The sequence below is a fragment of the Columba livia genome, chromosome 20 (genome assembly GCF_036013475.1).
Source record: "Columba livia isolate bColLiv1 breed racing homer chromosome 20, bColLiv1.pat.W.v2, whole genome shotgun sequence".
Classification (NCBI taxonomy): domain Eukaryota; kingdom Metazoa; phylum Chordata; class Aves; order Columbiformes; family Columbidae; genus Columba; species Columba livia.
This window is the reverse complement of record NC_088621.1, coordinates 3337020-3354013: the sequence shown is the minus strand read 5'-3', so window position 1 is coordinate 3354013 and position 16994 is coordinate 3337020. Positions and strand designations below refer to the sequence as shown.

At 51.0% G+C, this 16994-nt stretch overlaps 2 protein-coding genes across 2 annotated transcripts in view; one reads left to right on the top strand and one right to left on the bottom strand.

Annotated features, from left to right (window-relative positions):
• SPATA22 (spermatogenesis associated 22) overlaps positions 1–2712 on the top strand; it is a 57101-nt gene extending 54389 nt beyond the window's left edge. Inside the window, exons 14-15 of the mRNA XM_065036390.1 lie at positions 1425–1465; positions 2577–2712. The gene's annotated coding sequence lies outside the window, so the exon portion shown is untranslated. The remainder of the gene's footprint in view (positions 1–1424; positions 1466–2576) is intronic.
• ASPA (aspartoacylase) overlaps positions 1–11698 on the bottom strand; it is a 75679-nt gene extending 63981 nt beyond the window's left edge. The window contains exons 1-2 of the mRNA XM_065036374.1: positions 11300–11698; positions 2684–2822 (exon numbers count right to left, since the gene is read on the bottom strand). Coding sequence (XP_064892446.1) covers positions 2684–2822; positions 11300–11581 — 421 coding nt within the window. The 5' untranslated portion in view covers positions 11582–11698. The remainder of the gene's footprint in view (positions 1–2683; positions 2823–11299) is intronic.
• Between the last annotated feature and the right edge of the window lie 5296 nt (positions 11699–16994).

Below are 16994 nucleotides of genomic sequence, written 5' to 3'. Positions count from 1 at the left end.
GCCCCATCTCTAATCTCTCAGGGGCAACTTTGACTTTGCTTGTAGGGTGTGAGAGCTGAGCAAATGTTCTGTATTTTATCCTTCCCTCTCTCCCTGTTGCTCTGCTGCTCATTTACTCTTTCATTAGCGATCATCTTCTTGTCATTTGTGTGGATATGTTGTTTTTTTTTTTCTAAGAGGTGGGTGCCAAGCATCAAGAATCATGTGTTCAACGTATGGTGGCAATTAGCCCAGCTCTGAACCCTGATGGCGTGTCTGTGTCTGCAATTAATGCTCTTCTCTATCTGCATGAGGTTTCTATTTTCCTTCCTTCTGGGGCTGGAAAAGACACAACTTGGATCTCTATAAAACAGCAGGAAAATGTTAAAGGCGCAGCTTGAGCCTGACTGCCCCTTGCTGTGGGGCTGCTCTTAGGACTGGGTCTTGTGTGGTTCTGTGCTTGGATTTATGCGAGTGTGGGTCAGGGTGTCCGTCTGATACAGTGCAGAGCCTGTGGAGATGGATTCTGGCTCTGTCAGGCATATTTTGGCATGTTTCGTGCTCCTGGCTGGATGCACCTGGCTCTTTATTGGGAGATTAGATTGCCTGATTCAGTGTTTTATAGTACTAAGCTTCTTTACTCATGCCTTTGGTGCTCTGCAAAATAACTCAAGTTGTTTTTGTGGGATGGGAAAACGGGAGCAAAATTTGGCTTTCAGGGGGAAAGTGAGGGTGGAGGTGGACGGAAGGTGCCTGTGGGACCTGCTGTGCTCCAGGGAAACCTGGGATTTGGGAGAAATGTGCCCCCCTTTTCCCCCCCACTGCTCTGCCAGCATCTCATGGTGGTTTTACAGGGTTCCCCTGGTAGAGCTGACTCAGCAGTGGGGACAAAGCTGTCCCCCCATCAAAAGTTGCTCTACCAAACCTCATGGCCTTGCTCAGCTTTCCTTTCTCTTCCATATAAATTGACCTACCCTAAAAACCCTGCTTTTTTGGGAGGAGCTTCTCTTGCTGTCACTCAGCTTCTTGCTGGGCTGCAGCTGATTTCTAATTAAGAGCTTCCTCCTGGGGGTGGGAAGAGAGAGAGGAACTGGAGGGGGGGCAGCATTTCTGAATCCAAATACATTAAACCATTTAATTCTGTTGACTCAGGGCTGCCTGACTCTGAATGGGAATTAATCCATAGCAAACCAAAATTAAAAAGCGCAATACAAAATGCTTAGCAAGGCACTGACAGGGTTTAAAGCAACCCATTAGCTTGCTCGAACGTACCCAGTAAATTTTCATTTGTCAATAATGCTTAGAGCCTACAGTTTATTTACAGCCTGTTCAATATTACCAAAACCCCTCAGAGCGCCTCATTTGTATTTATCTGCCACAGTCAGTTTCCTTTCCAGAGACTCTTCCTAATCCTTTGCTTTGCATCCGCTTGTCTCTCGTTGCAGAGTCAGACGCGGCAGGGATGTGCCACCCCCGTGGAAAAAAGGTAGGGCAGGGTCACCCCTTACCTCCTGCACAGGACACCACCTGCAAGGCCACCACAAGCCACCTCCCAGTGACCCAAACTGTCCCCAGGTTGGGGCTGAGACCCGCTGGCATGGGGCTCCTCTGCCCCACACCCAGGGGACCGTTGGCCACTGACACCAAACAATACAGAGGGGTGATGTGAATCTCCAGATTGTGGCCTCCAAGTGACACACCCGTCACTTGCGATGGGGACGGGGACGTGCAGCTGCCGGTGCCCACCCGCAGCCCGGCTGAGCTGGAGCAGCCGTGGCCAACGGGCCAGGCCCCTCCATCTGTTCCCAAATCGGCTCCCGCGGGATCAGCCCTGGCGAGGAGAGCACGTAACAGGATTTCCCCCAAAAGCCGCTTGAATGCTGCTGGGCAGACAGCGAAGTCTGGCCGGCCCTAAGGATTTCTCCAAAGAAAGGAGTTTATTCTCGGGCACAGACACGAATGGGCGGTTTAATCTCCTGTCATGGCTTGTGTCCAGTGCAGCTACAGGGACATCACTGGGGAATTTGGGGTTGTTTAGTCCAACAGTTCAGCTCCCGGAGACACGGCTCCCCGCAGCGGAGACTGCTCTCAGCGGGGGGTTTGTCCCTTGGCAGGGAGCACGGGATGGGGACAGGCCTTCCCCTGCCTCCTCCCCTGCGTTAGCGCGTCTCCAAGGCTGAAGTACAAGCAATTGCAATGGAAATATAAGCAAATGCAGTATCAAGAGTGCTGCCGGGGGAGATGCAGGACAGGCTGAGCAACAGCCTGCTGCAGCTGTAAGGCTGAGAGATGGAAATCTCTCCAGAGGCTTAACCGCAAAGATGGCCCCAAATGGGACCGCAAGCTTCACTGGAGGCACCTACTAGAGCTTGGGGGTTCAGCAGCACCCTGCCCGCAGGCAGCCTGGTCTCCCTGCAGCCCCTGCCCTACACAAGAGCCTGAGCAGGGGGCAGCGAGCAGGACCTGCACCTCAGGTCTGAAACAGAGCTGTGTATTTGGGTGGAGGTGATTTCTCGATAGATTTTGTAGGCATGGATACAGGAGGCAACCGCTAAAGCAAAGGGCTGATCTCTTTTTTTTCTCCTGGCAATGGGTAGGGGTTCCAAGTGCCTCTTGCTGCTGAGATCCAGGATGCTGTGAACCGGGCAGCACCCCAGGGAAACCCCATCTTTCCACCCCAAAGAGCGAAGTCCCCGTCACTTGCCTGCTGCTGTCTGCATGTAGCCAGCCAGGGTGCAGACTCTCTTCTCGCAGGCTCCGCCGGGCAGCAGGATGGCGACGACGGCCAGCAGCGAGCTGAGGGCCAGCAGGACACAGCCGCCCGCACACAGCACGGCGCTCGTCTGCAAGGACACGCGGGGATGTCAACGAGGTGATCCCCGCCACCGTCCCCGTGACACCTCCCCACGCATTTCCCCTCTTGAAGTGAGAAGTGGGGACCCACCATGGGCAGCTTCTCGCACCCATTCCCTTCCACCTTCTGTTGTTTAAATTCACCGTTAAGTCTTGAGCCTCCTGGCACGTGGCCCCATGGGGAGAGTGGTCACAGCCCCACTGCTCCCAGGGCAACAGCACAGCGAGGAAATACGGACTTATGAAAAAAAGCAGGATAACTGTTACTCTGCCCAGCGTCTGAATTTCACGTTCCACCCGGCAACAGGCAAAACCATCCTCCTTTGCGAGGACCATTAATTATTTAGAGCGATGAATTTTTCAGCAGAAAGGGGTCTTGGGAAGCAGGCTTGTTCCTCTCTCGTGTGAAGCATATTCTTTTTAATGATCTAGGTTCTTCTTAATTATGGCAGCACAAATCCCCTAAAAACTCACAGCTCCTGCTGGAAACAACCTATGAGCTGCTCAGGCTGATAATCCCCGCAGAAAGGTGCAAAGATGTTTTTCAGGACATAGCACTAAGGAAAAAGGCACAAACAGGATGGGTGCAGGTGAGCGTTACACTGAAAAACACGCTGGGTCTGGTTTGGGAACTGCCATCGGGGTTCATACAGGTGGCAGCAAGACTGTGGGGTCCCAGGGCCAGCAGCACCCTGGTGTGCACAGTGGTGGCCAAAATATGATCAAATCCAACCAAGCCTTGGCAGAGAGAACTAAGGTCTCATTTTGAATAGATGTGTTAAAACTTGTGTGGGCAAGGTGTAGGTAAATGGGGAGGTTTGTTTTCTGCCACATAGGCCAGGGATGCTGAGCCACTGAACAGCTGTGGGGCAGCTCTGGGGGCAGATGGGGCGAAGGTGAGCGGTTTGGTGTGGGGCACAAGGGACGTCAGTGGCGGAGCTGGCCCGAAATAGGTGGCAATATAGAAAGGCCTGGGTCATTTCAGGGCAGATTGCAAGACCTTGTTGCAAGCTCGTGGTGTTAGTCCGGCTCCCACATTACCCTGGTGTGCAATGGCCAGGGATGCTTGAGCACAAGGTGTGAAGTTCTTTCCCTAATGCTTTGACATTACTTGCCAAAACACTGGATAAGCTCTTGTAAAACAGAAATTTTGCTTTTGTTGTAACTTTTCCAGGGCCTTGGCTGGGAATTATCCCAAGGGCTCCTGCCCTGCACTGGAATTGCACCTGCAGATCAAACAGACGCTTCCGAAGAAAAATAACAAGGCCCATGGAGCAAAGGTACCAACAGTAGCAGCTAAAACCCCTCTCCTCCCAGCTGCGCAGCACCTCCCTCTCCCTCCCTGTTTGTGCCTGTTGCATCTTGAGCGGAAAGGAAAGGATGCAGGAAATAGGATACAAAGGTTGAAACCCAAAAATAGACGGGGGGGTAGAACAAACGGGATGCATTGAGGACGTCTGTGAGAGCCCAGCTCAGGCTGGGGCAGGAAAAAGCCCATTTATCCCAGCAGAGAGCACGGCTCCCACTGCAAAACCAGCCAGGGAGCGGCGGGACGTGGCTGCAGCTCCCCCAGCACCACAGACCCCTGTGACCCCCCGGGGACCCTGGGGCTGTGACCCATCTCGCCTCTGCCGCACTGGGAAAGACATAAAACCGTGTCAGATTTTCTGCTCCCACTCCCAGGGAGATTAATTGTTTATCCCCAAACAAATTAATAGTCCCTGGTGGGCCTGTAAATATGGCTTTATGTAGCATAATAAATTCCGATTAACAACAATCCCCTACGCATTATTTTAATATTTTACAGGTCTGACGTGCGCCATGGATGTGCCATTCACCAAGCAATAAATCTGCTGGAAATACTGTTTCATTCACCAAAAAAATCAAAATTAAAATGTTATACAATGACCATCCCGGGAAGAATCACTTATTATCCCTAATGAAAATTTTAAAAGTGAACCCATCTTTTGAAAGCAGCATCCACAATTTTTACAGTTTAAAGTGAAAAGGGCAAAGGGAGAAAAAATGGTCCAGTCCAATGAGTTAGTGCTGAGAAATGGTGCCCGGTGTGTGGCTTGGTGGAGAAAACCAACTTGGCAAAGCTCCTGCCATCGCGTCCTGTGCGCTGGGTCACACCACGATGCACATTAGTTTATTAATGCAATTTATTAATTGGAATTTGACCAACCCTGAGAGCTGCCATCCCAGATGGGCCCTGTGGTACCCAGAGCAGGAGGCTGAAGGCAAGTATTGGGTATTTCAGCCCTGCTCAAATGCTTAAGCACCTTTGCAAATGGCAGCAGAAAATGAATAGCCTAAATAATTAAGAAATAGGCTAAATGAGGAAAAGAAAGAGTGAAGGTGACTGTGTGTCTGGCTTTCTGGGGGTGTTTGTTGAGGCAGAAAAGGTCTCAGAAACCTTGAGTGAGCTGGGACAAAAATGGCTGTAAAAGCAACTGTAAGGGAAGAGGGGGCAAAATGAATCAAACCATTCTCTTTTCTTCACATGCAGTCCCTTCCTCAGAGCTCTATGTGATTAAATATTCCTTCAGAGAAGGTGTTTTAGGCTTAAACTGGATAGTGCTGTACCTGGAGAGGCAGAAACTGAATGGACACCAGGGTTTTTAACCTAGCTTAAAGAGCACACCAGTGCTGGATGGAGGTGCTGTGTGGGGACCTGGGTTTTGGGATTTGCAGCAGTGCTGGTGAGGACCCGAGAGGCCACCCCAGGGGCTGATGCTGGGAGGTGGATGCAGATGTTGGCAGCTGGGTTTGGTTCTGCTGTGTGGCTCAGGTTGGCCCTGGTCGGGCTCCTGCTAGAGGAGGAGCGGTCGCCACCGCCTGTGGGAGGGCAAATAAAGAGGGCTGGCAAGGATCAGTGCAAACACTCAGAGTATCTATCCACAGGGCAACAGCAGCACTGGAGCAGCAAAGCTGCCTCCTCTGGACCCCAGTGCCCGATCGGGTCCCCGCGTGTCCCTGCGCCCCAGGAGTCGCTGCCACCGGCACCACGTGGCCACCAGGTCCTTCGCTCCCCAAACCTTCCCGTGAGTTTTGCACTGGGACCTAAAACCCCTGATTTCATCCACACCTCGCTGGTGAGTGCCCTGCACCTGAAACAGCAGCGCCTTCTCCTCGGGCAAAGATGCAAGAGATCCTGGTAAAAAGCAGGAATGACCCACCTGGGCACAAGAGAGGCGGCTGCCTCTGCGGGAGACGCTGCGTGCACAGGGGTGGGTGGATCGAGCCTCGCAGCTTGTTCATATTTCCCCCACATAAGTCACAGAAACAAACATCCGCCATCTGGTCGGCATTAGAGCGACCGCCAGGAAGAGGATCCCACACATCCTCATCTTCTCCTCCCTGGCAATTACCTTCCCTTCGGCGCCATCTGAGAGCCGTCTCCTTCCTATTTGATCTTCCTTCTCCATCCCGCTCCCGTGCAGATGCTGTCCCCTGTCCCACGTCAGCTGATGGGAACGGTGGGAGCGGTTCCAAGCTCCCCAAACCAGCCTGGCAGTAACACGCAGCCCCAGGCACGGTGCTGCCGGGGAGGTGGCTGATGTCTAAGAGTCCCCTGAGCCCGAGTGGTTTGTGCTGGGGCACGGGGATGCAGAGGAGGCAACGAGGCTCCAGTCTGCATCCTTCAAATGAAGGATTTGGTTGATGTGGACTGGCCTGCACCGCAGCACATGCAGGGGGGTATTTTGCCCCAGCCCAGATTTAGCTGCTCATGCACAGAATTCATAAACAAAATTTAAAAAGCAAACAAAAAAACAGACATAGCTTAGCCAGTCCTGGCCTTCCAAGTAACACTTTTCCACTTTCAAGCTGATCAGGGTATTCAACAAAAACACCAGAGGAGTTAATGCCCAAACCGGTTCAAGGGAAAAAAAAGGGGGCGGGGCATTTTTTTAATTAGGGAGAAAATAAGGGACATATAATATGTCTGATGAATTATGGCTGTCTTTCTTCCAGTGCTTTTCCATCCAGGGATGCTAGAAAGCAGTTTCTAATGGCACTATTTTATCTAAGAGAATGATGGATAGAGGTGAAAAAGAAAAAAAAAAAAAGGAAAAAGTAAGACATTAGCACATCAATGGTGTGCCTGTGACCTCCATCAAGGGATGCAAACCAACTTAATGAAATTTTAATTAGGCAGCAAGCAGTGCGCTGTCACTGGGTACCAGATCAGACCTTCTTACTTGCACTCTGTTATTATCCTTCCTTGGGATAAGCCCCTTCCCAGCACCAGTGGCCAAGCTGGGCTCAGCATCCTGGGCCAGGCAGTGCCCCGCAGGTCACAAAGCTCTGCCATCTGGCTTCTCCTCACAGAGCCTGCAGAGAGCGGGACTTGCAGCCTCCAGAGGATGGAGGGAATGTCCCACCATCAAAATGTCCCTGCCATGTCCCCACCACCCAGAGCCGGACTTCGCTCAGGGCCCTACAAAGGGGAAACACAACATTCAGTCCATGTGGCAGAGCTGATAGAAATAATCTAGGGAGCAGCCTGCCTGTATTTTCCATCAACTTGATCTTCCATGGCCAACCCATAAACTGGTCCTGTCTCAGCACCCATTTCAGCCCAGTTTAGCTCACTGGTCAGTGAGTCCTGGTTATGGTTTGCTACTCAGGCACTGAAGCACAGGAATTACAGGTTTCCCCAACCCCAGGTATTTTCTGTTCTGTTAATGTAGGTCAAAGAACTCTGGGTGGCTAATGAAAGGAGATAACGTCTACTGCAAAGTAATGTGCATAAAGTGGAGGATGATTTCAAGACTTGCTGAGCACTTGCACCTCTTGCCAAGGTTGTGTAAGTGCAATTAAAAATCAAACTAACAGGTAGACAGGGTAAGCTGGGAAGGATCTGTTCTCTTGGGAAGTTCTTAGGATGAGAAGCTAAAAGTTGATTTGCTGATAATCCCAAATTAACACACTGGCCTGATACACGGCCTCTGGGAGTTGAGCAGACTCTGCTCCAGAGCCAGACTCGCATGTGGCTCCCTGCTTGGGTCACGTCGCAGGCTGGGAGCTCCCAAAACGCTGAGCTCTCCTTGTGCCAGGGCCTGTGCTAGAAGAGGAGGGATGGATTTCCCAAATATCTTCCCACCTCCATCAGCACCTCATGCACTTTTTCACCGGGAACAGGGCTGCTGCATATCTCCACAAATCTGACCCCAAGAGGCAAAAGTCGGATTACGTTGGGAACCCAGTGCTGAACTGACAGAGCGAGAAACCAGCAATGAAGGTTTATGAAAACTTTCAGTGTTTTCTAACAAAAGGTAAGCAGGGTTACTGTGCATCTTCACTAGGATGAATCTTTTCAAGTCTTGCTATGGGCAAAAACCCAGGAAAGACCCACCCAGGGAGTTCCTGGGGCCATGCAAAGCCCTCACCCTGTCCTGAGTGGGTCCTTTCATGCTCTGCTCCAGCAAGGCACCACTAGCTTCATTGGCAAATGGTCCACGTGGCTTTAACCTGAATACCATGGACTGACCAGCTCTTACGTTGTTTTAGATTATATGCTTGGCAAAGCCTGAAAATAATTGGAGGCTATCTGGAAAAATAAAAATAGCAATTTGAAATGAAGCAGCACTAGCTTCTGAAGTGCAGCATGGAGATGGGAACCCATGAGCCAAATGCTCCCACTGAAAAATAAAATAAATTAGCTCAGGATAAAGCACTATTTTGCATGCACGCAGGGATCTGGCACCGCAAAAGGTAGTGAGATGCAACAAAGCAGCTTGGAGCTCAAAAGCTCACCTGTTTTTCCCAGCTCTACCCACTGGCCTCCTGAGAGCAACTCCCTTTCCCCACAGCACATGCATCCCTTGGGATGCTGCTCTCCAGCTCTGACAGCTCTGGTCCCTCCTTTCCATTAATTGTCCGTGTAAGAGCCTTGCTCATAAATTGGCCAATATCACCATCACCTTCCTCTCTCCTCACCTGGCTTCAGCCAGACCCTCCCCAGTTGCCATCAGCTCCTGCAAAGTCTCAGTCTGCACAAGACAGCCCGACCACAACATCTCCAGGAGTCAGGGATATTTTATTATATCCCACCCCGTCAAATAACCATCGTGATGCTGAGCACGGCGCAAAACCCCAACAGCCTGAGCACTGACAGGGTTAAATTAAAGGTACCCATGATATTAAAGAGCTGCAAAGTAATTACGAAAGGAAGCAGAAAAAAGCCAGCAACTCTAAGCAGACATGAAGGCCCTCTTAAGAGAAGAAAGGCATGTTAATTAACCTCTAGACATGATTCAAAGCATCATTTGTAGCATGATTAACATAATCCCCCAAGTGCAAACACACAACTGGCATTAGCGATCATTTGCAGGGCTGAACGCTCCCCCACCCCTTCATCAAATCGGCACATTTGAACAGGGAAATATTCGAAACGTGGTAAGCGTGCATGTTTCAGGAAACAAAAAGAACAATGTTCCCCAGGGATGGACATCCCGGCTGCGGGCTGCTCCCAGCCCCTGTGTGCTGCAGGTGGGCATTGTCCCCAGGTGTGCTCTCAGCATCCTCCCCAGGTGTGCTCTCAGCATCCTTTCCCGGGTATGCTGTCAGCATCCTTCCCAGATGTGCTCTCCTCATCCCCCCAGATGTGCCTTGGCTAGAAGACCTCCTCATCCCTGTGTTGGTTTTTGCTTCTTTTGCCCTCCCATATTCACAGTTTCACACCCTTCTCGCCAGCCTCCACCGCTTCAGCAAAAACCTGGTGGCTGTTTTCAAAAGCTCCCGGATTCCCATCCACGTTAGGCTCTTGGCTTTCATTTAAAGAAGGAGCTGCCCACAAGGTTGCTTGAAAGATTGGAAATGAATGTCACAAGTTCTGAAAGCGAAGAAAAAAGAGTCGCTATTTCCTTGTCTCTCAGGAAGAGGAGAATCTCCTGGTTGAACTGGCTGGGGCTCGCAGTGCTCAGCTCCCCCTGTCCTGAGCACCGAGGCGTGCGGATTCACAGGCTGCTCATGCACGAGAGCCAAAGCTGTTGCCTGTCTTAGCAAAGCTGTCAGGAATATTTTATTCTATTCCACCCCATCAAATAACCATCACAACAGGTATTCTCATACTCATCACGGCAGAAAGCTGGTAGGGGAGCGCTTTCTCCTGAAAGAGACCGCGCTGTTTGCAGTTCATGAATTATTTGGTTGGCATTAATAAAGGTGACAAGGATGTGTCGCCAAAATCCCCTGTAAACTCCACTTGGTACCATGATATTATTCGTGCTTACCACAGCCCCAGCTCAGGAGCTCAGAGGCTTTGTGTTATGTTATTTTCTGGATCTAAAGTGTTTTCAGAGGTTATTAGATGGCTGAGGTTGTTCAAATGAGTCACTGCTGAACTTCACTCTTTAAAGTTTGTTATTACTTGGAAGTGTTTATCTGATTTACGTTTGCAAAAACTTCTGAACAAAGGCCAGCTCATGGAAATGACAGCATTTTTGCACGTTTTTATATAAATAGGAAGGATTTTATGCAGCCGGTTCTTTTCTTTGCAGTTCACAATATTTGCCTTCAATGACAGTTTTAAGGACCATGACAGGATTTAAGGAACCGCACGCAGACCTGCCATCCTGGGAAAGATAACAGCGCAGCTTCACGGCAGGCTGAGAAATTCAGCTCCTGACACCCATTGTGCCCAGCACAGCCACGACCTCTTGGGGATTTACCCCTCATGTTGGGGTTTCTGCAATGAAGCGACCTGGAGCAAGTCAAACCTTGTGTGTTTTCAGAGGTAGTAGTGAAATCACAGTTACAACCTCAGGGTAAGAAGGTAAGAATAAAAGGAAAGGACACGCACCACGGCCACGCTCAGACTGCACCGACCACCACGCAGGCACGAAAGCACCTTGGAGGTTTCCCTGCAGCATCCCAAAAAGAGATGCAGCCCCACGGGGACCACAGGACACACATGGGGTGCTGAGGGGATGCTCAGGGGTAGGATGAAGTGATGCAGGGGATGAAAGGGACACTTGAGAGCAGCAGGGGGTGATGCAGAGGATGGTCGGAGGCAGCATGTGGGATGCCAAGGATGCTCAGGGTGGGACAGGGATGCTGGGGCAGGTCTGGGAGACAGGATGAGGGGGTGTGGGGGAAACCTGGGTCAGAACGGGGCGTGTTGAAGTGATGACAGGAGGACCTTGAGGAGGTAAGAAGGACAGAGAGACGCTGACAGTGTGGGGCAGGTCTGGGGTGATGTAGGAGGGAGGTTGGGGGGGTGCCAGGGAGCTTAGGGCACCTCGAGGGGATGCCGGGGAGGTGATGGGGGGATACCAGAGAGCCCAGAACAGACAGGGAGGATACCGGGGAGATGATGGGGGGACACCGGGGAGCCCAGGGAAGGGCAGGGGAGATGCCAGGGAGGTGATGGGGGATGCCAGGGAGCTTGAGGCATGTGGAGGGGATGCCGGGGACCTCGGGGTAGGAGGGGGTAACGCGGCGCGGGGGAGGCGCTCACCTGCCAGGAGCCGGAGGGGATGTCTCCGAAGCCGCCGGGGCCGTCGGAGCCCTGGCAGCTGCGGGGCGGCCCGGTGCAGCGCCACAGCAAACCGAAACCGGCGGCGGAGCGACCGGGAGGCAGCAGCCAGGCCGGGGAGAGGAAGGCGGCGGCGCAGGCGGCCAGGAGGCCGGCGGAGAGCAGCGCCCAGAAGCAGCCGACGCCGCTGCACATGGTGCGCCGGCGGGGCAGGGAGCCCGCGCCCCGCGCCGCCCCCGCGCCCGCCACCGGCACCGACAGCATCGGCGGCGCCGCAGCGCGGCCGCGCAGCCACCGCGGCGCGGGGCGGCCGGCGGGGCCGGCAGCGCTGCCCGCGCCCCCTGCGCGCTGCCTGCGCGCTGCCTGCGCGCCGCCTCCCCCCGCCCTTCCCGCGGGGCGCGGCTGAGCCCGGGCGCGGTTGCGACACCCGCGGCGGGCGGGGGAAGCGGGGTCCCCCTCACCTGCGCACACGTTTCGGGGGCTTTTCCGCGGTTTGCTCTGCCCGGCTGCGGAGCGGCCCCTAAAGAGTCATTTTGTTCCTGCCGCTACCGTTAATATTTTTACCCCTCGCAGGTGGCCGCAGACGGCGATGCTACCGCTCTAGGGACACGCGTGGGGGCTGCGGGTTTGCGGGGAATTTCTCAGTCTCACCGTGGGGGGATTTAAAAACGCACACCGGAGCGCACGGCCCCTCTCTGGGCGATTCGTTTCTCGGGGTCTGCTCGTTCGAGCAACGTTAATTTTATCCTTTAATCCCGTAGGTTTCTCCAAAGACTGTCAAAGGCGGGGGGGCTAGCCAGGCAGAACCGCCGCCCGCGAATTTGGGTTTGCTTTAGGTAAAAAAGCTGCGCCTCCCAGTGCAGATGGATTTTTATAACAGCCATTCTGAAACTTCGTGGGTCAGCCAGGTTTTATTCCTGCTAAACGTCCCGCTTGTTTTGCAGCACTAATTGATATCTTATGCTTGTGCCTCGCAGATTTCACGGAGTTTCCTCCATCTCGGCTGTCCCCCTGAGCGGTACCACCAGTCGCAAGCCAAAAGAGACAGACCCTTTTACTAAAAAGAGCAAAAAAATCTATTTCTCCTGCCCTAATGTCCTCAGGCGGCTTTCACGCACTTACTGCCCATACCGCTGAAACAGAGATACGGTATTTGGGCAGCTTTTGGCTAAAGAAAAAAAAGGAGCTTTCCGTTCATCCCTAGCGTGCGTTGGTTGGTGTTTTAAGCCCAGACCTTGCAGGATGGCTCAGATGCCGGACTTGCCCCGGTGAGATCTGTGCAGTGTGGTTGGTAGCGCAGAGCTGGGGTCCTGGCACCCCCTCCTGGCGGCTGCCTTGGGGTGCGGGGCTCCCCGGGGCTGCGCAAAGTGCTGGGCAAACAATTTGCACTTTACAGCTGAATTCATGGACAAAAAGTCTGGGATAAAATGCTGCGGTTACACCTGGGGACAGCGGTTGAGCTTCACGGAGGAACATGTATTTTTCTTGCATTTAAAAGTGTTGGGGATGTTTGTTTTCCTGTAATTTCCAGGAAAGTTTTGAAGGAACAAAATCACACCTGGTCTTGTTTTTCCCAAGTATCCCTGGGTTGCAGAAATATCTGACTGCCATGTGCTGCTCATTCTCTTTGAAGAATTTAGAAAAACAAAAGGGAAAAACCAAACCAACAAACAAACACCAAAAAAACCCCCATATCAACAGAGATAGTGGTTTAAATCTAGATTTATCTTTTTTAAAAACTTGGTTTTATTCGACTGTTTACAACACCATAAATGGCCAAGAATTTGGGTAAAACACTGTGAATTGGTGAAAGGTCATCTGAGGTGAGTCCCACGTGACGCTGATGATACCACCTGGGTAGACAAGGTAGGAACGATCCAGTTTGTTTTCAGTAAACCGGAGTAGTTCCAGAGTGGCATGAACACTGCAGAAAAAGCCCTTTCTGCTGGGAGTGAGGCTTTTTTTCCCCCTTTTTCTCCCTATTTTGTTCTACATTAGACTTCAAGGTTCAGGTTTTAACCCACCCACTCACCCATGGAGAGTCAGACCGAAAACCCTCACTCCTTGTGCCCAAGAGCCAGGTGTGGAGGAACAGACCTTCCTCCTTGGGCATGTGCTCAGTGGAAAGAGACAAGGAGGGATTACAATGTTTTAATAAAATCAGTTAATTTATGCCAGGCTGGGACGTGGGATAATTCCCTTCTTTGAAACCCTCAGCACAGATGAGAAGCCAGAACCAACCCTCCCGTTCCCATTAAAGCTAATGGACTGAGGTCAGCCACATCCAAATTTGCGATGAATTTTACGTGCGCATGCAGCCACTTGTTTTCCCATTTGAAAAACAGAGAAAAACACAAGTCTGTAAATGCAGCTGCTGCGATGCAGTTTGGGAGCACCCCTGCTGTGATGGTATCTCTTGTGTCTTCTCCGTTTTACAGCTTCCCCGGCATCCCGTTGTGCACCATCACATGTGTGCGCCGCATCTCTCCCGTTCTCTCCCACCATTAATTCTTGCATTCTTAGTGATTAGTATCAGTATTGCTTATTTTGCAACTTCATCTAAGGTGTCTCATTATTTCTTTGAAATAATATTTGATAATTTTAAACAATGCTAATGGAAGTGTTTAGAATATATGATTTTTAAGCTTGTAGTGTGTTTCTGTACAAAGGCATCTTTGACTCCTTATACATTTTGGACATTATTATTGATTCCAGAGAATCAATGTCTAGGCTGTTAAAGTCCATAGTCATAGCTTTTATTATTCGTACTCCCAAAGTATCAAGAAGTCTATATATGAGATAGAATCCCGACATCATGTAAATACATGTAGAAAAAGTAATAGACTGTCCCAAAATATGAGAAATGGCAGCGGCCTGTAACATGGTTTGTTACATTCGTGTTTTTCTAAATGCTGTAATTGAGCAAAGCAGTTCCCTGTGATTAATTATCCGAGTCAAAGAGGCCAAGCTATCAACAAAGTCTTGTTCTGCTTTATTAAGTCTGTCCAAACACGAACATCCCATTTAGTTCTTTTCAAATATTAAAGTTTGTTTATTTTTCTAACCATGGAGAGGGAAAAAACAGCAGGCAGTGAGGCATTTTTATTTTCTTTGTATATGTTAATTCAGGGAGGTGTTCCCCAGCTCCTCTGATGTTGGCCAACCTATGTCCCGAAGTCATATTTCAACTGATTGCTCAGTTAATTAAACTGTCACGTTCTGTTAAAAACTCCACAACCTGATGTTATTTGTGCTTCCAGTTCAGATCTCCAGGGTCCAAGGCTGAGTGACTAACTGGATTGCAGCTTCAGCCCTTCTGCGTGCTCCCAGAACAGCGAGAAAATTTCAGTCCAGGAAATATAATTCATGCCAACCATGCCTGTAGCTCGAGGTTTCATCAATTATCTAGAATCTGATGCACAGATAATTGAATTATCCCAAAGACTTTGGCAGGTTGGATGAGGTTTTGGGTGAAGGAGCTGCTGCTTGGAAGTTAATTGCAACATAGAAGCTCTTCCTCGTCCAGTGTGATGGGGGTGCCTACAATTTACCCACCCCAAAATCACGTTGCAGTGCGATCTCAGGATCAGCGTGTAAGGTCAGAAAGAGTGTCCAGAATGCAGATTTCATGGGATTTTTACCACCAGCTGCAATGTGGGCAGCCTGGCAGACCAGGACTCCTTAATACATCATGTCCTGCTTCAACTCCAACGTATAAATTGAAACCTAAAGCTGGATCTGCAAACCCAGAGCCTTTAACCACACACAGTCACATGTAGATAAAGAGCAATCTGTGTGCAGTGTACTGGAGAACAAGGCTGGTTCTATTAGGGCTTTCTTTCTACTGTCAGTTATTATATTATGCATGTTTGTAGAGGACTGGGTGCAAACTTTTGTGACAGGAGATGTTAATTTAGTGGTCCCTGAGTCATCCCATTCTTTCAAATTTTCTCACCTTTTGAATATTTGATCTATTACCAGCCTCTTAGGTGATGCGCCAATTAAATAATTCAGTTAATTATGCAAAAAACATATATAATAGTTCATTATCCTCAAACCAGCCTCTGGGCACATGTACACAAATGTATCAAAGAGCATCAGCTAAGGAAAATAACATCAAAAGAGAAAATGCAGTTGGTGTGTCGATCAGCTGCACCATCGTGCCCAAGAGATGGCTCCAGCTCGGCCCTGAGAGATCCCCGTATACCTTTTATGCAATTTATAATTTATGAGCTTTAATTACTGAGCGTTTGTAAAGAGCTTCAGAACACGGATGAAAGATGCTGCAGAAATCTACGTAATGATTATTAACGACATAATTTTCTCATGGCTCAAGCACCGAGGGCAGGATAGTCACATCATGGGGGTGTGACACTGCATCGATCCATCATGACACCGGGATGGAAAGGGACAAACCGTGGCTCCTCCCTGTGGTCCCTGTGCCGCCCATGGGGGCTGATCCGGGACCCTCGTGGTGTCTTGCTCACGGGGAACACGGGACAAACTGCTTGGGATCAAGCCCAGAAGTCTTGTGGCAATTTGAAAGGCACGAGTTTGTGCGGTTTGCAGAGTGGATCAGGCGCGGGGTGTGATTTGGGGAGAGCTGCTCTCTGGTGCTGTGCCTCAGCTTCCTCACGCATGAACCAGGGTTTATAATAATAGTCTTTATAGCTTGTAAAGCATTCATACCATACACTGCTCTTCAGAGATCGACGTAAGCAATGTGTTATAACTACAAACATCCTTTGTGGCTGAGAGAAGGATAATTAAGAGTATTCCCGCGGCAGGATTCGGATACAAACGGAACTGGTTTATCTGACACTGCGGTGTCCCCAGGTCCTGACCCACGCCACGCTGCTCGGGAGGCTTTTCTGGTGACGCCGCACCAGTAACGGGGTAGTTTGCAGTGGAATGATGGAGCTACGGGAAGCCCAGCCACATTTTTTGGTGCCACATGAACGTGCTGACTGGTGCCACCTCACACACCGGGGGTGGCCTTTTGGCTTTAGGGGCCCAAGCCTTGGTCAGACATGGACCTGCGGCCTGTGGCTGCTGCTGTTGGCACTGAAAAGCCCCCACACCTCATACCAGGGCTCTGACAGATGTGGGGTCTGTTGGACTGGCACATGTTCCCTGTCCCATTCCCTGTGGCTGAAGGGGACATTTTGAGTCCACATCTCAGAGGTCTCCAGGCCACTTCGCACAGCACTTCAGCTCTTGCCAGTCCTGCCATGCTGCTCCTTCCTGCCCTCTGGGGAGACTGTCACCCTTCACCCAGGGGACGTGCAACTGGAACACATGCAGTTCCACTTAAATTTGAGAAGAAACTACTTCCCACTAAGGGTGGCAGAGCCTGGCCCAGGCTGCCCAGGGGGGTTGTGGAGTCTCCTTCTCTGCAGACATTCCAACCCGCCTGGACACCTTCCTGTGTAACCTCATCTGGGTGTTCCTGCTCCGGCAGCAGATTGGACTGGGTGACCTTTTGAGGTCCCTTCCAATCCCTAACGCTCTGTGGTTCTGTGTGCTCAAACTGCAAGAACGTCCCCAAAACACCTTGTTAAAACCCCTTTGCCCCCATCAAAGATGGCTGCCCCGCCGCCATGAAGCCCCGTGAAGCTTAATGCCCTTATCCAAGATGGCCGCCCCGGCTCGCGGATTGGCCCGCCTGCCCGACGCC